This window comes from Pan paniscus, chromosome 13, assembly GCF_029289425.2.
Source record: "Pan paniscus chromosome 13, NHGRI_mPanPan1-v2.0_pri, whole genome shotgun sequence".
NCBI lineage: Eukaryota > Metazoa > Chordata > Mammalia > Primates > Hominidae > Pan > Pan paniscus.
The window spans coordinates 62,996,173-63,020,534 of NC_073262.2; the positions used below are offsets into that span (position 1 = coordinate 62,996,173).

The 24,362-nt window shown below is 38.5% G+C and overlaps 1 protein-coding gene across 17 annotated transcripts in view; it reads right to left on the reverse strand.

The window, feature by feature from the left end:
• The window catches only part of RBMS1 (RNA binding motif single stranded interacting protein 1), a 220,206-nt gene that overhangs the window by 29,447 nt on the left and 166,397 nt on the right, over positions 1-24,362 (reverse strand). For all 17 annotated transcript variants that reach the window (XM_063595408.1, XM_063595403.1, XM_063595406.1 and 14 more), the window contains exons 3-5: positions 16,506-16,564; positions 11,480-11,571; positions 1,764-1,921 (exon numbers count right to left, since the gene is read on the reverse strand). In XM_063595408.1, the coding sequence (XP_063451478.1) occupies positions 1,764-1,921; positions 11,480-11,571; positions 16,506-16,564 (309 nt within the window). The remainder of the gene's footprint in view (positions 1-1,763; positions 1,922-11,479; positions 11,572-16,505; positions 16,565-24,362) is intronic.

Consider the following 24,362-nt stretch of genomic DNA (forward strand, 5'->3'; position numbering starts at 1 on the left):
CACCCACAGAGGTGACAAAATGATGCTGAGCTATTCAGTGACTCACTTGCGTCATTTTAACAAGTGGAGCACATGCTGGAGATGCTGGCCTTGGTGACTTACTACTCATAGGATGTTTTAGTTTTATGATAAAACTAACTGGCCTGACAGAAACAGCAATGAACTAAAATCCAGATGAACCAAGTACTAGCCCCTGCTTCATTATTTGGCAGTTAGGTAACAATGGAAAAGTTCCCTTTTTTGTCTCAATTTTCTTCTATATAAAACAACATAATAATAATGCTTTGTTGATATATAACAGGTCTGAGGTAAGATGTGATTGTCATTTGTGTATAAAAGCAAACCCTCAGAAATTCTTCCTACAAAATCAAAGTCATTACTTTAAAATATATACACATTATTTGTTATTGCAGAGTATTAATAAGTTTCTAATTAATGCATCATATAAAAATCAGCTTTTATACATGGGCTTTTAGATTAGAATTCTGATCAAAATCAAAGAGCTTTCTATTTAGTATTTTTCCATCAGAAACCAAAATAACCACTACTCTGAAGTGTTTATTTTCTGGGGAGAAAAAGATAAAAAATTAGATGGAAGGAGTGAGGGCACTTTAGTTATAACTAGACTTTTAGACTTTTTTTTTTTTTTTTTAAAGACAGGTCTGTCACCCAGGCTGGAGTGCACTGGCATGATCAAGGCTCACTGTATCCTCCAATTCCTGGGCTCAAGCAATCCTTCTGCCTCAGCTTCCCCTGCAGCTGGGACTATAGGCATGTGCCACCATGCCTGGCTAATTTTTAAAACTTTTTGTAGAGAAAGGGTCTCGCTATGTTGCCCAGGCTGGTCTCAAACTCTTGGGCTCAAGCAATCCTTCTGCCTTGGCCTCCCCAAATGCTGGGATTATAGGTGTGAACCACTGCATGCGGCCCCTAGAAGATTTTATTTATTTATTTATTTATTTTAAGACAGTCTCGCTCTGTTGCCCAGGCTGGAGTGCAGTGGCGTGATCTCGGCTCACCGCAACCTCCATCCCCCAGGTTCAAGCGATTTTCATGTCTCAGCCTCCCAAGCAGCTGGGATTACAGGTGCCTGCCACCAGGCCCAGTTAATTTTTGTATTTTTAGTAGAGACAGGGTTTCGCCACGCTGGCCAGGTAGGTTTCGAACTCTGCCCGCCTGGCCTCCCAAAATGCTGGGATTACAGGCATGAGCCACCATGCCTGGCCTAGGTTTTATTTCTTACAAAAAAAAAAAAAATCTGAAACAGAAATTATAAAATGTTAGTATTTGTCATATCTGTGTGGTGGTTACACAGTTATCATGTCCTTGTCTTACTTTTCTGAATGTTTTACATATTTCATTTTAAAACCTAACTCATTTACTTTATTGATGAATCAAATTTCCATCGAATAAGAAAAAACATACTGATTTATCTATTGAATTTAGGAGACTGACTGTTATTTTTAAAAAGTTAGAAGCATCCTGATGATCTAAGGACACACACACGTTCAGAACTTTTGCTCATGTGATAGTTCCTTTCCATAAGGACCCAAATATTTAGTGTGCTCAGCTTCATGAATTCTAATGAACTTGCAAAAGATCTGGAAAAATGCAGTCTGGTATTTACACATAATTTAAGTTCACGGTGCAACTGCTCCCATAACCCTAGCTGAAACTCTCTCTTCTTAGTCATTTTTAATTTTCCAAGATAACTTGGCAAAGCTATTGTTGTTGACATAATAAAGACTGGGCAGAAGGCTTACCTAGCAAAGCCAACACCACGACTTGTACCACTGGAATCACGTAGTATCCTTGTAGAAATAACTTGTCCAAATGGTTTGAGCATATTTTCTAGTTCTTGCTCATCCATGGAGAGTGGCAAATTAGAAATGTAGAGGTTGGTAGGATCTTGTTCCTGTTGCTAAAACAGAAGAGAGTGTTGTCCATTAATTTCCAACAGAAGGTGAGATATTTATGTTAACACACCTATTTTTATTAGCTACTTTCTTTGCTCAAGTCCTTTTAAAGTACTCAGAACCTCAGAACACCAAAGTCACCTTGGACTCTTGAAAATAGTGTCTGAAGCTTGGACAATCTGTGCAGGCCAGACACGATCCCACCAAGCCCTTCTTAGCAGATCTGGAAATGGCACTACTGAGTTGGAGAGGATGCCCTCATGGAATCACAACTCTCAGTTGTTTGCGGTGTTTCTAAAAATAACCGACCTCTCCTCCACTGTTATTTTTAGGAGTCCATTTCAGGCACACTATTGCGCAGGAAGCTATTATTTCAATTTAATTATTGCTAATAATTCAACTTAGAGATACATGAAGGATTCTGGACCAAGTCATCTAGCGTCCAATAGGGATCTGCCTAAATTTCCGTCCTCTGCTCTATGGCAAAGTTCACACTACTTTTGAGTCATGATCACCAACAGTAAAAACAGGTAATTTAACGAAAACAAGAAATAACAAAGCCATGTAAAATAGTCAATTCTGGGTAGGGAAAATTTTAGACTCTTGGAAAAGCTGAACTCAAGAGTAGATGGGGAAGGAAATACTTTGTTCAGAGGACATGGCATTGACTTGGGACCCAAAGATCAAGCAGAAGTCAAGAGGCTTGCAAAAGGCTAAGGAGTTTGATTTTACTTTGTCAGTCACTACTGCTTCAGCTTTCCTACTTAAGCAGTGCTAAAAGCAAGGAGAATAATTATGTGACTGTAGGCAAAAGGCAAGGTAGTCTTGCCAGAGCTGCAAAATGTTCTTGAAGTCTTGTGTTTTATCTTTAAAAAAAAGTCATGTAAATTTTGCAATCTACTTCCTATCTAAGTTTATTTTAATAGAGAAACAATGTTTTTGACCTAATACCAGTAAGTAACACCGACACTCCAGGAAGATAAGCCATGCTTATCTTGTGATATTACGCACATGAGCTGCATAATGACATTTCAGTTAATGGCGGGTGGCATATACGATGGTGGTCCTGTAATAGAGATGAAAACTTCCTATCACCTGGTAATGTCTTGATGATCCTGACACTGTGTAGCCCTGGCTAATGTGTGTGTTAGTGTCTTAGTTTTTTATAAAAAAGTTTAGAAAATAATAAATAATAAATTTTAAAATAGAACAATGCTTATAGAATAAATGTATAAAGAAAATACTTTTGTACAGCTGCACAATGTATGTGTTTTAAGCTAAAACACACATACTTGACAAAAGTCAAAAACTTAAATTTAAAGGTTTATAAAGTAAAAAAGTTACAATAAGCTGATTCATTAATGAAGAACAAAAATTTTTCTTTTTTTGAGATGGAGTCTTGCTCTGTGCCAGGATGGAGTGCAGTGGCGCGATCTCAGCTCACTGCAACCTTTGCCTCCCGGGTTCAAGCGATTCTCCTGCCTCAGCCTCCCGAGTAGCTGGGACTACAGGCATGTACTACCACGCCCAGCTAATTTTTGTATTTTTAGTAGAGATGGAGTTTCACCATGTTGACCAGGATGGTCTCGATCTCTTGACCTTGTGATCCACCCACCTTGGCCTCCCAAAGTGCTGGGATTAAAGGTGTAGGCCACTGTGCCTGGCCAGAAAGAAATTTTTTAAAATAAATTTAATGTAGTCTAAGTATACAGTGTTTATAAAGTCTACAGCAGTGTAATGTCTTAGGCCTTCCCATTCACTCACCACTCACTCACTGACTCACCCAGAGCAACTTCCAGTCCTCTAAGCTCCAGTCATGGTAAGTGCCCTATAAGGGTGCACCATTTTTATCTTTTATACCATATTTTTACTGTACCTTTTCTATATTTAGATACACAAATACTTATCATTGTATTATAACTGCTAACAGTATTCAGTACAGTAAGATGTTGTACAGGTTAGTAGCCTAAGAGCAAGAGGCTATACCACATAGCCTAGGTGTACAGCAGGCTACACCATCTGGGTTTGTGTAAGTACACTCTATGATGTGCACATGATGACAAAATCACCTAACAATGCATTCACCAGAATATATCCCCGTCATTAAGCAACACATGATTGCACACTGGTAGGTGACGGGGAAACAGGAGGAAGAAGAAACTGCAGTTTGAAAGCTACATCTTGAAAAATAGGGCGGTTTTGGAGGCATGGAAGCAGGGGAATGATATGATCAAACCCATCTTAGTTTTGATTTTAGGTTCTATCTTTTAATAAAGATGGGGACCCCTTAATTAAAGGGCACTAAAACACTCTTTGGACAGAGATATGGTATAAAAAATGTTACAGAAGAAACACATATCAAAATATTGTGAGGCCAGGCACAGTGGCTCACACTTGCAATCCCAGTATAGGCCAAGGTGGGAGGATCATTTGGGACCAAGAGTTTGAGACCAGCCTAGACAACACAGTGAGACCTCATCTCTTAAAAAAAAATCAGCGAGATGTAGTGGTGCCCATCTGTAGTCCCAGCTATTTGGGAGGCTGAGGCAGGAGGACTGCTTAAGCCCAGGAGTTCAAGGTTGTAATGAGTTGTGATCATGCTACTGCATTCCAGCCTGGGCAAAAGAGCAAGATTGTTTCTCTCGTGTGTGTGTGTGTGTGTGTGTGTGTGTGTGTGTGTGTGTGTGTGTATATATATATACACATATATATGGAGTATATATGGAGTGGACTTTCTTTTTAAGAATGTTCATAGAATTTGTTATGTATGAAGAATTTTTAGAAGGGGATCGACAATGTAGGCACTAAATCTGTGTTTTAGTTGCTTCTGTTATTAAAATATTATTAAAAATATTACACATGCTTTAAAGTCTTGATTCAACTTGAAAGTTTACCGATGAGGAAATAATATTAAAAAATGCTATAAATCAGAATCCCAGAAAGAACTGGGCTCTTAACCCACTCTTTGATATAGTGAAATAGAGTAGACTAACGCAGGTAAATATTTCCTATGATGTGAATGCATTTGTTTTCAATAGCAACGACCCTGTCGGTTAAAAACCTAATTTCATTTGGGATGACCTTTAGCGCTAATGTTATTTATGTTTCTTTTCAAACGGTCAACATATCTTACAAACATTGTCCACAAAGTTGCAGTAATTAAAAAAAAAAAAAAGAATGGTCCAAGCTGGCAGCACATGCCACAAAATAACAAAGTGTCCATGAATTCTTTTTTTTCTAATCCCTTCTTTTCACGGGTGTTTTTTTTTTCTTTTTAAATTTTACTTTCTTTTTAGTTGTTGTCTATGCATTCTTATAACCACACATTCACTGTGAACAAGACATATAATACATGTGATAACTGGTGGTGGTTCTTGAAATGAGGATAGTTTAGTATCTTTAAAATCAGTGACAACCATAACTGGTTTATTATTTACAATGCTATGTGTGAAAAAAACACTTATTCTTTCAATTATAGGTGACCAAACATAAAAATAGGGTCAATAGGCCTCCTTTGTCCCTAGGCATGGAAGGGTTCAAGGGCTTCCATAACAAGTAGAAAACTAGATCTCACATTGGCCGTCAGAGTGATAAACAGCTACTAACATTCACGTGAGTAGAAAAGCCAGGCTCGAAAGTCCTGCACAGCGTAAAGCACTCAGTCATCATCCGAAAGAAATTAACAAAAACCTCCCCATGCGTGTGGAATGGTTCCTAAAATGCAAGAACGGGGACTTGGCAGTAAGAGCAGACATCTGTTTTCTCTTGTACAGAATAGGTTCAACAACCAGCAGATAGCCAGTCACTGGCATGTGACTGCAAACTGCTCAGAGCATGGTGAAGCTCTGGATGGAGAGGGGGGATTATATTTCTGCTCGTGTGACTGCCTATTTATTGAAAAAAAAAAAAAGTGTAAACTTCCCAACAGCCAAAAAACATATGAGGATTTACTGACCCCCATCAGGCCATAGGAGGAAATGAAAGGCCTACAGAAGCCACTTTGCTAATAGATATAAACAATGTCCATTAGCGTTTTCTGTCTTTGTAGCTCGTTATCTGCGTTTCTTTTCCTTTTATAGAATGTGAGTCTTTTATTTGAAAGATGTACACATTTGTAACATCTGCCTAGTTTAACATAAACAGGTTTTCCAAAAGGTCCAAGGCCATTAGGTTAAGTTTCATCAGTGTACTTGATGGATATAATTTTAAACTGTCCCTTTCTTAATTCTCAATATCTGCCCAAGCTTGGAAAAAAGTTATTTTCTCAATTATTTTATTTGATCATCAACAAAACAAACACTTAAAACCTGCCATATGGCAGGTACCAGACAAAGCGCTGAAAATTAAAACAAGAATAAAAACCAACCACTGGTCTCTAATGCTCTCATTTTGCAGTTTTGCAATTTAGTTTTGAATATTTGTGGGGTTCTTTTTCAACTTAGGTACCCAGTATGTCAAACAATATTATATTTCCGTCCCATCCTCTAAGTGATTGCCCTTAATTTTTTTCTGATTATATAAAGATGAAAGACTTTAATATATGGCAATATGAATTTTCAACACATTATAGTATCCTGATTAGTTCATTAGAGGAGAGTGGAAAGTGACGGGTACCCTCCCTATCACCCAAGCACAGGGGCTGGACTTAAACTCCTTTTAAAAATCATTTCCCCACTGGGTGTGGTGGCTCATGCTTACAATCCTAGGCAGGTGGACTGCTTGAGCTCACGAGTGCGAGACCAGCCTGGGCAACATGGCGAAACCTGGTCTCTGCAAAAAAATACAAAAATTAGCCAGGTGTGGTAGTGCGTGCCTGTAGTCCCAGCTACTCAGGAAGCTGAGGGTGGAAGGATCGCTTGAACCCGGGAGGCGGAGGTTGCAGTGAGCCGATATCACCCCACTGCACTCCAGCCTGGGTGACAGAGCCAGATCTGGTCTCAAAAAACAAAACAAAACAAAACAAAACAAAAATCATCTCCCTGAAAGATGTGTTTCAGGTGCTCCTTTATCCAGACAGCATAAAGGGGCTAAGTCAAGTCTAGATACTCAAACTCATGGTTCTATGGTATAGAACAATAAACCCACTGACATTTAAAATACCTCTTGTAACTATAATGATATCATAAAAAAGAAATCAGGTCTAGGAATCTCAAGTCATTCTACAGGGACCTAAAGAAATTCACAATATGCAGAATGTTGGCAGCTGGCCAGCACCTCTGAACCTGAGTACTGGTCCTCGCCACAGATGATGGAGGAAGGGGTCCTTTTCCTTAGCCAATGTATAGTATCAAGCTTTCTAAAGAGGTCTTTGAACAGTGCTCATTTTCAACCCGGGGGAAAGCTAGTATTTGAAGAGCGCTGTAGACACGACATATAGTGCCAATATATACCCAGTCCAGTGTTGAATAAATGCATTGTAAAGCCTTCTTCAAAACAGTGTATAGTTAATATTCTATGCTGCTTAATATTACAGGCATTGAAAATGGTGCCTAGGTAAGTGTTCAGGGGCCACTCTAACCGAAGCCTCTACATTCTTAACAGATTGCTAAAATAGAACTCTTTCTAATTCTGTTTAAGGGGAGACCACAAAACAATGGGTGTCAGGCACTCCCACATTCCAGAGTGAGAAATCAGACCACCTAAAGACAGCCTGAAGGCGCTGGCTGAGAACTGGTTTGGGACACTTAACTGACTGCTCACCTCCTATGTCTAAGAGACTGGAGAGACTGAGAGTGAGCATTTACGGGGAGAGAAATGCTGAAGCGTTCCAAGTCTCACCATGTGAATTGCTTTCCTCTCACCATCAGTCAAGCAAGAGGGGGCGACCACTTAGGGAGCTTGATCTGTGTCTCAGGAACCTGAATGGATACAATAGATAGATGTCTAACTTAAAATCTAAGGGAATCTTCAAGGAGAAAGGCTGAAAGGCTGACAAGTATGGCTGGGAAGTAACTCTCTCCTAAGGATGACTGGCAAAGGTAGATCAGATGTGGGCCACACAGGTAGAGTTGGCCCAGCGTTGTGTTAGATCCTCCCAAGAAGGCTGCTTCGAGGGGAAGAAATTCCAGCAGAAAGGGGCTGAAGATAGACCATTAGATTATCAGGAGCTGACCATGTCAACCTGAGGACATGTATTCTTTCACTTCAAGGAGCTATAGGAGAGAAAGATCAATTTAGGGAGGTGGGGATGGAGTTGGTTAAAGACCTCAGAAAACCAAAGCATTCCATGAGAGAAAACATCAGCATGCTGCCTGGCTAGAGAAATCAACATCAGATGACCTCACTGTCAGGTCATCCTTTTCCAGCACACCATCCCTGGAGGGGTTAAATGAAGCCATGGCTAGTGAGCTGAAGGAAGAGTGAGAAAAACACAAGCTTTGGAAATAGGAAAGAAATGAATCATTTGCTCATCTCACTATAAGCTTGCTACTTGGAGCAGACCTAATCCAGGGAAGGGAGAAGCTTCAGCTGAAGATTCACTACATGATACTCAAAATTTTTGTCAAATAAACAGTACTGGAGTATTAAATTACAGGCATCACACACACTTAACATCATAATCTGTTCCTGAAAATCAGAAATTCAGCATCAAAATGTTAACCGAGAGCCTATTTCACATTATGTTAAACAGGAAAAAATTATAATGTATTACACATCATTCAAAATCCTCAACCAAATTTTCTAAAATGTAACTATTTTATTTTCCTATTTTTCTATAATTCCCTAAAATGTAACTAAATACACTCATCATTACATCTGTCTCTGTATGTGTGTGCACACATATAACAAATGGTTCTGTTGGAATGGAAACACTGCTTCCTGATCACCAAATAATACGGTTGTCAGCCAACAATTGCTTTTTAGGCTGTGATGTCTCTCGGCATCAGCAATATCCAAGACACACATCCCTTATGTTGACTCTCAGCAGTTTTAAAAACATCTACATATGAGTCTGACATTCTATAAACTGTATTTGCTATGTAACTTGAGACTCTGACTGAAAATGTATTGAAACATATGTACGCTTCATGGAGTTTGGCTATGAAAAATTGAGGCATTCTACCAAACACATATCAACCAGAAACACCTGAAACGAAAGAAGCTTGGGGAACTTCTTGAAAGAACGACAGTGGCTGCAGAAGTCGTGAGACTTGCCCTGGATTTTATCCAAAAGCAAGGAGCTTCAGTGAGTGCATTATTAATAGAACGGACAGTGGGGGAAAGAAGTAAGTTGTTTTCCGAGTGTGCCCTAAAAGTCCTGCTTATACAATGCCGGGTTACCCATTGTTTACAGAACCAGATTAAACATTCTGCAAATCATTATGCAACATAGGTATCACATAGTCATAATAAACATATTTAAAACCTCAAAATCACCGTCTTTCAATAATGTCACAGAGAATCTCTATGCGATGGACAAATAATCTGAAAATCATGGTGCTCACATGAGGCCAGGTGTGGTGGTTCATGCCTGTAATCCCAGCACTTTGAGAGGCTGAGGTGGGCAGATCACTTGAGATCAGGAGTTCAAGACCAGCCTGGCCAACACGGCAAAACCCTGTCTCTACTAAAAATACAAAAATTATCCGGGTGTGGTGGCATGTGCCTGTAATCCCAGCTACTCAGGAGGCTGAGGCAGGAGAATCACTTGAACCTGGAGGGGCAGAGGTTGCAGTAAGCCAAGATTGTGCCACTGCACTCCAGCCTGGGTGACAGAGTGAGACCCTGTCTCCAAAAAAAAATCTATATATATATATATATAGTCTCTGTTTATTTTAACTTCTTACTCTGGAGTTTAAGAAAATCTAAAGTAAGTCCAACTCAATGCAAAGTTTTAAAAATATTAAATGGCAACGGCTACTTAGAAAGGTGATTCCTCTTACTAATTACTGAAATCTTTATGTTGATTCTTTCATTCAAAGTACATCTCTACCCTATAGCTTCACACTGGTTTTTCAACATCCTTAAGGTCCTGGGAGGTAACTTATCCGCTTACCAGAGTCCTTTAACTTCTATGAACCTTCTTATGTGTATGTAAATGCTTCTCAGGGAACAATTACGTGCTACAATTCAAAAGTAGCAGAAGACAGTATAAAATTACTTTCCTCTTTACTTGAAGAAGCCAGATAATATAAAAGTATTGCTCTTTTAAAAAGAATACTCAAAAGATCAAACTGCTGAGTTTTGGGCTTGAAAATATTTTCTGTAGCAACTGAAGAACTCAGGTTTTAAAAAATTTAATTAATTACACAGATGTCTTAATAACTGCACTGTAGTCAGTAGGTATTATGATGTAATGCAAACTTATATTTGGGTAATAAAGACTGGGACATAAATATCAGTTTATTCAACAGAGACTCCTAAATGTGTTTGGTGCATAATGGAATGTGTATTATAGAATGTAAGCACTTAAGAGATGCATGTCATTCCAAGTGTGACTCTCCTTGTTAAGCCTTAGCTCTTTTAATAAAAAGGCCATGCCCGTTTGAAAGTGGGGTTGGGGGGAGATGCACAAGACAATCTAAGGTCCCTCCAGCTTTAGAATTATGACTGCACCTGAACTAGGGATTTAGATCATGTAAGGCCAACTTTTTCAAGGCCATCAAGTCTATCTAAGGCATCATTACTTTTGGAAGAGGGTCTGAGCATCTTAAACTAACTTTCAGGATGAACCTAATGCAAAGAGAAAGACACAATGACTGGCTGATCAACTCCATTTACATCCAGAAACTGTGATATTCTAAGTCAAAACCGTAGAGGGCAACTACCATAATATGAAAGTTTTCAAGAAAAAAAAAATGTACCTTATCATAATTAACATCCATGTGTACTGTGCTAAAATATATATTAAGCATGAAACATGGTCTCCCATTTTATAATCCCCTAACATTCAAGCAAGTTACTCACTTGAAGAAATTTTCAACAATATTGCTCATCTAAAATATGCTAAAAGTTCATCAGAAATAAGTTTTGAATAAAGTCATTATAGAACTACTAAAAAGTAGATTTATATACCATTAATAATCAATACCTAAAAATGTCTCACTATTGCACAGTAAAAATAGCATCTGTAGCCCACATGTGCATTAAAACTACTTGTTTTATTATTTGTATAATGTATGTGCCAGTTATATATATTTTTGAAATAGAATATGCTATATGCTATACACAATTATCTTTTGAAACATGTCTAGAAGTGTATTCATTCCTTGGGCATTGACATTTAAATTTAAAAAAAAAAAACAGTACAGATCTTAAAGACTCACAAATACCTGATTACCTGAGAAAATATGCTGCTATTTCTCAATTTACTTATGGGGTTACATAATTTACTATGTAAATTTTATATATTTATAAATCCTCCTTCATAGATTAAGTTACAAGGAACAGTCCTTTGCACAATAGTGACTGTGGAGGCTGCGGAGGCACAGGACAAGTGTCCAGAAGGCGCTGTGCTGAGTGGGATGAAGGGGAGATTACAGATGCAGATAGAAAAAGCAGACCTGTCGGGCTTCACAACCAAAGCTGTGGAACAGAGAAGCAATTGCTGGCTCTCAACTCACCTTTGCCATTTGAGCTTGAACCCCACTGGCCTTCAGGGCAGACACAGCTTTTTGAGCTGCTGCAGGGCTGTCAAAGTCGACAAAACCATAACCTGAAATGCAAAAACACACTTAGTATTTAAGCCATTATTCTGTGGTTAGGTAAAAGGGTAAAAGAACAGCTCTACTTTGTTTCTGGTGCGGGCAAGAGACATGAAAATGTCCTGAGGGAGCTCAGGCGTTAACAGCTGCAGGCCAGTGGCCTCCTGGGCCCTTCTTCCCTGTCGTCTATCACCCGTCTATCACCAGACAGACAAGCCTCCCTTCAGAGGGAGTTGGGGGAGTAAAGAACCAGCGTTTCCCTATTCAAGATCTTACGTGTCTTGTATTTACTGGGGGCGGGGGGGTGGCGGGGAAGACATCTAAGTTGCCAACCAAGTTTAAAAAAAAGAAATTTAAAAAAAAAGGAAGAAAAAAAATCAACTTCAGGGAAATAGCATTTTAATGATTTGGTAAGAAAGATGGAGCCATCCTACAGAGTTTACAAATGACAGAAACAAAAATTATGTTTATTTTGTAGATAAACTTGTATTTTTAAAAATTAGAATAAGTACAACTATTAGACACCCCCAATATAAAATAATCTAAAGTTTAGTACTCAGTTAAAGATATCATATTTATTTTCTTAAAATACAGCTCATCACACCCCTTCAAAATAAAGAAGAGCTGGGGAAAATGCTTCAAGACACCTAAAATATGTTTTGGCAGTTCATGTTCTAAAGTCTAAAAACAAAACATAACAAAACAAACACATAACCTCCTTAGAGATGCTCTGGTTCAAAGTTTCCTTATCCATAGCTTTACAAACATTTTTAATGAGCTGGTCATCTGTCTTCCCAGGCCACAACAAGCCAAAAGCAGAAAATTAGGGGAAAAGGGGGGCTGGGGTGATGGCAGGTCTGCTACAAAGTAAGTATATGAATGGCGTCTAACAGTCAAAACTACTAACAAGAAATAAAAGAGAAAAACTATGCAAAGAATAGGACTTACACAGCATGAGCACTAACAGCCTCATGAATCTCAACAGATCCCATGAGTATCACTGTATCAAAATAGAGAATCACAGACTTTTCACTGTGATAATTCTTAAGTTATTGAGAAAAGGGTCAAGTTATATTTAGTAGACTAACGAAACGGTACCAGGCAAAATACCAGAGCCTTCCATGGAACTCAAACTAATTGTAAATGAATAAGAATACTTTGCAAAAGAAAAGCATCATTGGAAGGTTGTTTAGAAGAGGAGCCAGCCCTATCATTTACTTACAGAAATATTACTAAGTAATATTTCTATCTAAATTAGTAGTAATTTAGATAGTATGATACTAGTGACAAAATCAACATCAATAAAGTCAAACAGAAAGCTCAGAAACAGCCCAAAGTCAGTTTTGCAGTATTAGTACCAAAAATATTGCCTGGTAACGAAATAAGTTATAATGAGATGGAGCAGACTATTGACTACAGAAATAGATGTTTCAGGAGAGATCAATGTTAAAGCTGAAACAAGAAGCGGCTTCCTTATATATTAGTTGGAATTGGGCTGAAATAAGGCTTAATTTGATTTAGACAGTAGAGAAATAGCCAGGCTGGAGAGCAAAAGGAAGAGGTTGATCTAGGTAAAACAAAGAATGATACTCAACTACCAGGTTAGAAATAAGGTTAAACATATCTTGGATGTTTTTTTAGACATCTGTTGTCCATGCTAACATGCAACAAAGCTCTGTGGATACACACACAGGCATGTACATGCACAAACTCTCTCTCTCATACAGTTTCAGCAGGTCATAAATGAGAACCCAGCTACAATGAAATGATACAGCTTTTACTGATGGATATTTAAGTTTTTTCCTTCAATTTTGCTATTGTCAACAAATTACAGTAAACAGAAGATCTCAATTTTGATGTTATTGTATTTGAAGTTACTATCAACTCAGGTAATATTTGCATTCTGTTATCTGTTATTTTCTTACAGAGAAATCCGTAATGCCTGCATTTTAGTTAACTGTTTACATCCTTTTCTGGCCTTTCCCAATGCCTACCACACTATGGCTGTTTTATAACCATTTGCTGAAGACAAACATAATAGTTAAGTATGCAACCTTGTGCTCTTTCATGCTGTCTATCTGTATTACTTTCAAGTAAATAGAAGACAATATAAAATTTGAGTTATACAGACTCTATGGACTTGATTATATAAATAGGTGTAAAGACGTTTTTGAAGGCAGGTTTCACTAAATAACATGGCATCCTCTCACTGAGGCTTCCCAGGAGAATTCCTCTCAGGTTTCAGGACCAGGAATAGTTATCTTACTCCTGCTCTCCTCTCACATTGTGATGACTGAATCATGGGGAGACCTATGTTTTCTATTTTTGCCTTGGCCAGTAGGAAACACAGGGACATTTGGTAATAACTTAAAGCTGCCTGCTTTTACCCTTATTTTTCCTGTTAGTCTAATTCATCCTGAAACTATTTTTGCTAATGTGTATAAGTATTCTGGTCTTACATGCACTTCTGTAAGTATAAATAACGAATCAATCAATTTCATAACCAATCTTTTGTAAGCTTTTCTTTTTGTCCTGAACTGACATATTTACCAGCATTGGAGGGCTTATAAATGCCTTTTGTTGGCTAAACTTTGAGAGAAACTGAAATGTAAAATAGCAACTGAATTGTGAATTTTAAAATTTAATAACCTAGGTACATGTTATTCTAATGTTTCCTTCAGCTTAATTCTCTTGAAAATACATGTTCCAAAAATATGTTTTGTGGCAAAAAATGTCCTGTAACCCTCTAAGATCTCTCATTCCCATATATAAAGTCCTTTGATCTGCTTAATTTCAAAAAATTAGTATATAACACAAGTACCTTTCATTTATATTAATATTCTATAATCTTTTATGCATTTATTTATTTATATTCATTTATCAACCAGTCACCTATATGCCTATCTATCTACCTATCACGTCAAGTTATCTGGGTAACATGTTATCTAACTTTATTATGAGTTAAGTGTTATTTCTTCTCATTTGTCCTGAAATTACTTTCTTCTTGCTTCTAGGATTTTATAAACCCACTCTTACCCTCTCCACTCACTCACTCACCCACCGTCTCAACCCACCAGATATCTGTTGACACCTATTGCTGGGAGGCTTGTGTGAAGCAGAGAGCCCTGGAAGGTTTCTATTACTGCCCACACACCCAAAAGCAGTGTCTCCCAAAAACCACTTTAAAGGAAGGTCTCCAGGAGACTTCTTGTATCTAAAATAAGTTCTGAATTAGTCCTACCCTTAGAGGTCCATAAATCTCTCCACTATGGACCCTTACCAACTGTTAAGGGTTTGTATTGTGACAACATGTTACATTTAGCATTAGTTTATTTTTTACCCATACCTTTTCTAGATCACGTAGAGCACTTTGAGGAATTTTGGCTTCTATGGAATAGGTTGCTTTTGGAGCAGAGTGTAAAATAGTGTGGTTTTCAGTTCAGGGATGTGGTGAAGCATTCAACCTCTGGGTCCTTTCTTTTACTTAATTAGGGCAGCTCTGCTTTTTAACACACTGAGCCGACATTAAGATTTCTTTTGGGGTGGGGAAGAAAAAGAGAGGAGGTAGGGTATGGATAAAACCACTCGTCTACTCTGATTTCTCTCTAGTTTCAAAGTGATGTTGGTGATCAGCCTCCTATTTTTATTCCTGCAAGAGTCTATTTTTCTTTATAAAACCAAAAGATTTTTTTTCTGTGTCTCTGCTCTCCCAAATCATTTATAAATGTTAAATAAGACTAACCTTGGAAACTAAGTATATGGATTTCAGTCTATAATTTGACTCTCTCTAGTTTAATTCATTTAAAATATTTATTGGGTACCACTCTACATAAAGCACACTCTATTCACTGTCCCAAGGCAAAATTGCCTTAATGTGCCATGTTGATTAAACATGAGCTTAGCTATTTGCTACAATAGCTCCTTTAAATTTAGGCACTTTGAAGAAGAGACAGAAATACAATGAACCACTTCAAGTCTAGATTAAAGGAAATGCTTGGCTTATAAGGAGAGGCCCCTACCATAGGGTTCATTTATGTTCTCTGCCTTTTTCAGATTGTGCTAAGCCACTGCCCCGTCACCACTACTTGAAAAACTGGGGTCTAATTAATGAGGAGATTTGCCTTCTCTGCCTATTCCTGTCAACTTATTTCAATTCATGGGGTCAGTAGTTAGATTCAAAGTCAGCTGACTCTATTCTTCCCTTTTCCTAGAAATCACATGCCTATTGTTAAGATGCTGGATCATTAAAAGTCAGAACCACAGAGCATCAGTGCTGCCTACTGTAGACGCCTCCTCTTCCAGCTCATGGGGCTGGATGAGTTCATCCTAATTACATGGAAAACTGAAGGTCAGTGCATCAAATTAATGCAGCAGCATATTTCAAAGGGGCGCATGACCTCCCCTCCCTATTACAATTTGGTCAGTGAAAATGGTTGTCTCCTCCCTGCTGCCAATATTGTCAACAGGCATTCAGCAGAGAACAATTGGGAGTACTGAAACATGTAATTAAGTACTGCTTAAAACTACTCTATTCTAATTAATAGAGCCAATTTGCACAATATGTCATCTTTTCAGTTCTTTAGTACAGTCCAATGGTCTTCAGTAAGCAGCTCTAATCTCAGGCTCAGGAAAGAAAAGCTATTTTCTAACTCTACTCCCCTTTTAAAAGCAAGGGCTAAATGCCAACCCGTATTTTGCATGTTAACTCTACTGGCGTCAAATCTGGAATTCTGGCAAACTGCTAGCTGCTGTTGGGTTTGTAGCCAAAACCCAACCAGGGACAAATGTAAGTAATATGCTGACACTGTGCAAGACAGAAACTGGGTGATATATAAGATCTGGTTTTTAATAAAACGAAGGTGGTTTTGAAACCAAAGATCAGGTTTTAAATTCCATCATTTTTCTAAAGCTATCATTTACCAAATAACCAGCCAAGAAAACATACCTTTGCATTTGTTTGTTGTCTTATCCAAAATTGCCTTTGTGGAGACTATTTTCCCATATCTAAAAAAAAAAAAAGGAAAAAAAGAAAAGAAAGAAAAAGAAGTTATAAGGAACCCTTATTAATGCCTAAATCCAAAGAACACACATTTTTTCAAACATCTGCAAACTTTAGAGTACAAAATGTTCTTTACTAAGAGACAGGAAATGAGAATTCTGAACTCAAAACTGAAAAAAAGGGAATGGCTAGGCCTCTTGTTTGAATTGTGGGATTGCAGTTTGAAGTTCAACTCTGAAGAAATCAGGTACTTACCTGACAATCTTAGGACAGAAACATGGGATGTGGGCTCTATACCAAATATTTTCTTCTAATAACAGTATATCAGTGGTAAAATACAAAGCCAAATGCAAGGTTATAGAATTCTAACAGGAAAGTACTGTCCTATGATCCATACAGCTTTTATGAAATAGTAACAGGGGAAAGCTGCTTGCATTATTCTATTCATTTTGGTTCTGTGGACAGCATTGCAAGGCTCCATATCGCCACAGAAGGGCAGGTGTGTGCGCATGTTTATGTTTAGCACACTTAATGGTGTCAAACAGATCCTTTTTACTGAGGACTTTTATAACTGTTCATAAATACACTTATTTACACCACTTGTAACTCAGTAATAATAATTATACAGTAAACTCACTTTGTGTGCATGCACATGTGTCTAAGAAATGGACAATCAAGAATATAATGAAGAAGAATATAAGAATTAATCAGGGATTAATCATTAATTTTATGAAGTTTCTATGAGAAATATGTTCAAATTCCTTTATATGCCATAGATGCTGGGGAATATAGGAAAAATTAAGAACATTAAAATTTAGCATACTGCTACTGAAAACGAAGCGACAGTATAATGTAAATATGAACTGAACCCCACACTCTCTCCATAGTGGCCATACTATAAGGAAAAGCACTGTTATCTATGCTTGCCTTCTAAAAATTGAGGAAAAAAAATTTTGAAAGATAACTTTTAAAATTGTTTCTTAAAAATCAAAGTAAGGCTGGGCACGGTGGCTCACACCTGTAATCCCAGCACTTTGGGAGGGTGAGGCGGATGGATCACTTGTGGCCAGGAGTTCGAGACCAGCTTGGCCAACATGGCAAAACCCTGTCTCTACTAAAAATACAAAAATTAGCTGGGTATGGTAGTGCATGCCTGTAGTACCAGCTACTTGGGAGGCTGAGACAGGAGAATCGCATGAACTGGGGAGGCGGAGATTGCAGTGAGCCGAGATCGCACCACTGCACTCCACCCTGGGCGACAGAGCAAGACTCCGTCTCAAAAACAAAACAAAACAAATCAAATCAAAGTAAGACTCTGGGAAATGCACGTAACTTACTTGATGCATCTGAGTCTCACGTTTCCTCATTTATAGTCTACTTTCCTAGACATTAACTTCAAAAATTCCACATTTGCTCTACTTTAATTTTCTCATGAATGATTTTGAGGACAAGAAGCATATTAAAATTTTTAGGAAATGGAAGTATTTTGTAGCATTTTAAACCACTGTGAATATTACACACTTGTATTTTATGCATTGAAACAAGCTGAAATATATTTATCTAGAAGAAAAAAAAATGGCTTGAGCCACTTCTCTCCTTCAGTTAATCTTCCTTATGTTCACTCCGTGTAATCATGTAATCAAATGATTACTAACTAGGCATGAAAGTAAAGATAATTTCAGGTTCAAATGACAATTACATCTAAGAGGCATAATGCGCACAAACACCTTCAATTCCCTGTTGAGATTCTGAGCATTTAAACAATATTAACACAGATCACTAGGCTTACAAAGAAATAATCTATAAAAATCTACAAATGAGAAAAAAATAAGTGATCTAAAGACAACCTTTCAGCAACCATCTATCTACCTAGGTTACATGCTTGATATTTACCAGCTCCTATCGTTTGAATATTTCACCCATCCAAATCTCATGTTGGAATATGATTCCCAGCTGAGCATGGTGGCTCATGCCTGTAATACCAGCACTTTGGAAGGCCAAAGCCGGCAGATGGCTTGAGCCCTAGAGTTCGAGACCAGGCTGGGCAACACGGCAAAACCCCGTCTCTACCCTCCCAAAGCACAAAAATTGTCTGGGCATGGTGGTGCGGGGCCTATTGTCCCTGCTACTTAGGAGGCTGAGGTGGGAGGGTCGCTTTAGCCTGGGAGGCAGAGGTTGCAGTGAGCCATGATCTCGTCACTGCACTCCAGTCTGGGTGACAGAGTGAGACCATGTCTCAAAACAAAACAAAACAAAACAAAACAAAAACTCCCAATGTTGGAGATCAGGCTTAATGAGAGGTGTCTGGGTTGTGGGGGTGGATCTCTCATGAATAGCTTGGTGCCATCCTTGTGGTAGTGAGTTCTTGCTCTATTAGTTCTGGTGAGAACTGGTTGTGCAAAGAGCCTGGCACCTCCTCCTCTGTTTTCTTTCTCTATGTGATCTCTGCACACACCTTCTCCCCTTTGCCTTCTGCCAGGAGTGGAAGCTTCCTGAGGCCCTCACAAGCAGCAAGTGCTGATGCTGTGCTTCTTGTACAACCGGCAGAACTACGAACCAAATAAACCTTTTCTTTTAACAAACTACCTAGCATAAGTATTCCTTTACAGGAACACAAAAAATGGACGAAGGCACCAGGACTCTCTCGTGTGTACAAGTCCTTGACAAAAGCACTTTTAGACTGTATCCCTGTTTCATACTTTTCCAAAAGCGGGGGGACGGTAGGTATGACTCCAATTTGGGGTAAGGAGATTGAGAGTCACAGTGATTAAGAGACTGCTCAAGCTCTCAGAGTTCAGGGCATTTTGTAAACCAAACAGAAGAAAGGCTCATTTAGGAGAAGGAAGGTAAAGGGTTGGCCTTCGACACTTCTAGTTCTGCTTTCAACATTTAATGATGGGAAAGACAGGAAAAGGCATGGAGAAAGGGGAATGAGGAAGTAGGCAAAGAGAAAAGGCTCAGTAGTGCTGAATGCAAGCCATGCCACACCCTCTCTCAGCTTGTTTGCTACATCTGGCATGAGTCCGCTCTGCCAGTGCACCTCCCTTCTCTGTGGCAGGTACTCCCCCATCTCATTCCATCTTTCACAGCCCTCTTTCAGGGGTTCTTTGCCCATTCAGCTTCCTCTTCTCCCTCCTTAACTAAGTACTTTCATCAAGTTTAATATTTGGTCTTCAACTGTTTCTTCTCTTAGGAAATTCTTTCAGTGCCATGGTTTTAATTAATGAATCTCCTCTGATGCTGCTCAGTTCTTCCTTGTGTGTGTATGTGTTTTTTTAAAACTCACCAAAGCTTTGGTTTTTCTCTCTTCCTCTTTCTACTTAAATACCTTAATATTCTATTAGGATTCTTAAATATCCAGTGAAATATTTAAGTAGTGAAATATCAAGCCCACCACTTTCTAAATCTCATCTTCAATATTATCTCAAACATGGCTTTCCCTGTCTCTCTCCATATCTCTTTTCATTCACTAGCACTCACTCTCCCAATCTCCTACCAAGCTCGGGGTCCTTGTGCCACCACTAACTCAGTAATTCCTGAATCCAGGTGATCAATAACTCTTCCAAATTTTGTCTTTGATATGTTTCCAATCTTCACTTTCTCCCTTCACTGTTCCTAGACACATGCAAAAAACACGTAATAGTTCTCCCTGCATCCAGCTTTTCAACCCTGTCTGTTGCATTAATTTACCTTAAATACCCCTTTAAACATCTCTCCATTACCTATTCTACCCATGCTTGAACTTGAAGAACTTGTTCAAACATTATCTTTTCCATGAAACTATCACTAATCTCTTCAACTATTTAGTTGGCTATTTTCTAAGAAACTAGAAAGGGCATTACATTTATTGACTTCCTACTTATGTCCTAGACACTGTGCCAGGTACTTTGCATGTATGCTTTTATTTAATTAACTTCACAACAATCTTATGAGGTAGGTGTTATTATTCCCATTTGTGCATATGAGAAAACAAAAAGCTCATACAAGTTTTGAGCATTACACCTTGCCTGAAATCCCAGAGCTCACAAATGAGTAAATTTTCATGGCAACTTATCAATGAAATGATTTTGAGAAACAATGCCCTCTGAGTATGGAAGAAGAAGGGTAATGGAAGGTCTGTACGGTACTCAAATATTCATTTTCCAAGCACAGGACATTTTTTACTCATTTGTTTTAAACATAAGAAATAAACACGTGGCTTATGGTTGAAAGAGGGATAACAAGACAGAGGATGGTGAGTAGAAAAAGAGTGATTTCTGACATTTATCAGTTTTACTTTCTATTGTGGTTTTCCTTGCAAGTTGTGGAGTAAGACTGAAAGACTGTGATTTCACAGAACATCAGAAACGGATTCCACTCTGTCTGTGGGGCAGCTGCATACTGGCCTTCTGCAAACAAGTGGCACAGGAAGCTGCTTATTTGGATTTACCTAAGGTGCTGAAGGGCTTCTTTCCTAAAATATTCTTCTTTTGGGCTGTCCACTCAATTATACCACTTCCAGCACAAGAGGCTCCCATTAAAATACAGACCCCAGAACTAGAAGATGCAACCCTTGAAATCCGTCAGGCCCTAGCTAAGTTAGCTCCTCAGTGGGCAACCTGGATATCTTATTGCGGCAATGGAGTACAGAACCAGTAGTTTTTGATGGCATGACAAAAGAGCCAGGAAAGGTCCAGATCTAGAATATGAGGAGGAGCTATATATCAAATGGCACCTCAGGGACTGGGATAAGGAGTGGGAGGGTTCACAGCAGTCATCATCTCTCTCTACTCATTTTACTTGCAGTAAGATTTAAAGTGAGGGGTGAGGGGGAGCTGTTATAGACAGTTAACATTTAATCTAATTCTGTTGTCAATCACCAATGCCTGTAAGAGTAACAGACATCTGGGTACAAATTCATAAAGCAACCAGATCTTCACCTCCCCTTGCTCCTATCTGTAGCTTATTATTATTATTATTATTATTTTTTAAATCATCAGCCAGGCACGGTGGCTCACGCCTGTAATCCCAGCACTTTGGGAGGCTGAGGTGGGCAGATTGCTTGAGCTTAGAAGATCGAGACCAGCCTGGGCAATGTGGCAAAACCCCCTCTCGACAAACAATACAAAAATTAGCTGGACGTGGTGGTGCACGCCTGTAGTCCCAGCTACTTAGGAAGCTGAGGTGGGAGGATCACTTGGGCCTGGGAGGCAGAGGTTGCAGTGAGCCAGGACTGCGTCACTGCACTCCAGCCTGGGTGACAGAGTGAGACCCCCTGTTTAAAAAAAAAATCACTGTTATGGAATAGGGACATATGATGTACTAGGAGAAACAGGCCTCCTGACTGGCGGAATTCACACTCTAAGGACACTAAGAAAGTGCATGACCAAACAGCATGATGTAGAATTTCATGAAAAAAAAAAAAACAAAAACTGTGACTATGAAGATTCTTTGGATTTCATCTGGCTTCAAAGTAACTGGGTTAGACCACAGCCCCAGCTACCCAGATTATAATATTCTTTGCTAGAGTAGATAATCCACTCCAGAGCAAGCTCTGACAGTAAAAAGATGAAGAGTAATTAAGAGACATGACTATATAATAATATGAATTTCAAAGGGAGAGGATAACAGGTAAAAGCTCGTGTTCAAACCTCTTGGCCCGAGTGAGCTTGGCTAATTAAACCTTTTACTTAGAATTTACTAAAACTTCTTTAGTTTACACCACAGTTTTACTCATTTCTTTCTTTCCATTTAGATCTCCTCTTTCATCTGCTACAATATAAAATGTAGGTATATCTCAGTTTGCACTTAGTATATAAAGCTTAATTTTCTCCTCTGCCTCTATCACTTAGTTACTCCTAAATTCTACCTTTTTGGTAATTTATATTACAAAAGAAACACAAGCTTATTGTACACTTAGAAGACAAAGAAAAGTAGGTTGAAAAATTAAAATCACCTGAAGTCCTGGATATGATTATTGGTGCATATCATTATAGACTTTATCCACTGGCACATACAAATGTATAAACGTATGTGTATGCGTGCAAGCATGCGTGCGCGTGCACGCACGCACACACACACACACACACACACACAATTTTCCTGTGTGCTAGGGAATGTGCAGCTTTTGAAGAGTCCAGGTTATAAGCCAAAGCTCTGGAGAGTGGCGTCCACTCCAACCACCACCAACAGATGGCGACAATGGTTGTTAAGTTATTTTAATATTGGTCATTTCAGTTGTAAATTCATTTAAGGCACATGGGGTCATTTGCAGTGCTTGTGCTAGTTTTAGAATATTTTATGAATATTATTAAACCTGAAAACACAATGGGTGTGTTTAAAACAACAGTAAAAAAAAAGTGATATGTATAAACAAAAAAGATACGTTAACTTTGAGAAAGGGCAGAATGTTGCTCATGCATATAGAATGATAGTTTTCATAATAGCTGCTCCTGAAGGACAAACAGGGATTCACACATCCCGTAAAAGACGCTGTGCCTATGTATATGACCATAATTAGCAAGTAGGAGGGACAGGGGATTGAAATGAGAAAAAGAAGAGAAAAATAAAACATCAACATCAGAAAACTTATGACCTCGTGAGTTAATTCAGGGGAATAATAAAAGTAATTACTTACAGGTATACAGCTCCTACTCTATGCCAGGCACTATTCTAAGCGAGATATATATATATATATATGTATATATATACACATATATATATGCGCCAATTATTTTAATCTTCATAATCTTTTGGGGAGGTGGAGTATTACTCCTACTTTGTAGATGTGAAACTCAGGAGCAGAGTCAGTAAGGGACATATTCAAGGTTACACAACTAAGTAGCAAAGATGGGAGGTAGAACGTTTGCTTTGGAGTTTAAAGGCCAAGCATGTTGACAGCTATGGAAACTTGGGTCACCAACCACAGATTGTGCCACAGATTGAAAGTAATTCCCAGTTTGACTCTGCACACAGCTCCAGAAGAGTAAGGAGATGAGGGGTGGACTCCGTAATTGCTAAGGTCCTTAAGACAGATGCTGATGACATTCAGGAAGAAGTTACCTGACTAAAGACCTTCTGGATACATGACATTGGTCTATCTTGGAATAACATGCCCAGTAGAGCATATACCTCAGTGAGGGGGTCGGCAGGACTGGCTTTAAAGCTTAAAAGGAATAACTAAGGTATCTATTTGAGGGAAATGAATTTGAGGACTACAAGCCAAACCTCCTCTTGTTATTTTGGAGTTGCTGGGAAAAAAGAAAAAATACAATACACGTCCTCACACATGTACACACAGATGAATGCAGTTTTCTAACTCACTTTTTTGGCTGCTTTGCAATGGCCTCCCAGAAAAAGGGGATTTCCTAAAACTTGCTTTAGCTCTTTCAACAGTGGTTGGATAGGGGAAGGAACACAAAGTATACATTACGTCTGTTTAGCAAATGAAGTTTTTTGGAGAATGAGGCCTAAAAATAGTAGAAAGGGTCATTACCCATGTTATTCTGAATTCTCACTACCTGGAATAATTCAGCTGGTTATATTTCCTTTATTTACTTGGCATGTAAAGTGGTATTTGGAGATGAGATAGAAGAGGTAAAAATTTATTAGGCAATCAAAATCAAGTAAATTTTATATGACATTTACCTCTTTTGCCCTGATGATTTTCAATGTTTCTACTTCCAAGACACAAAAATTAAGGGTATAGAAAGATATTCCCCATTTCATTTGGTTGTTCTGGCCTAACTCTTACATTAGATAACTGCCCCTTCCACTTGTGTTATATGGCTGAGTGTACCTTTATGAATAAAAGATTCCTGGTGT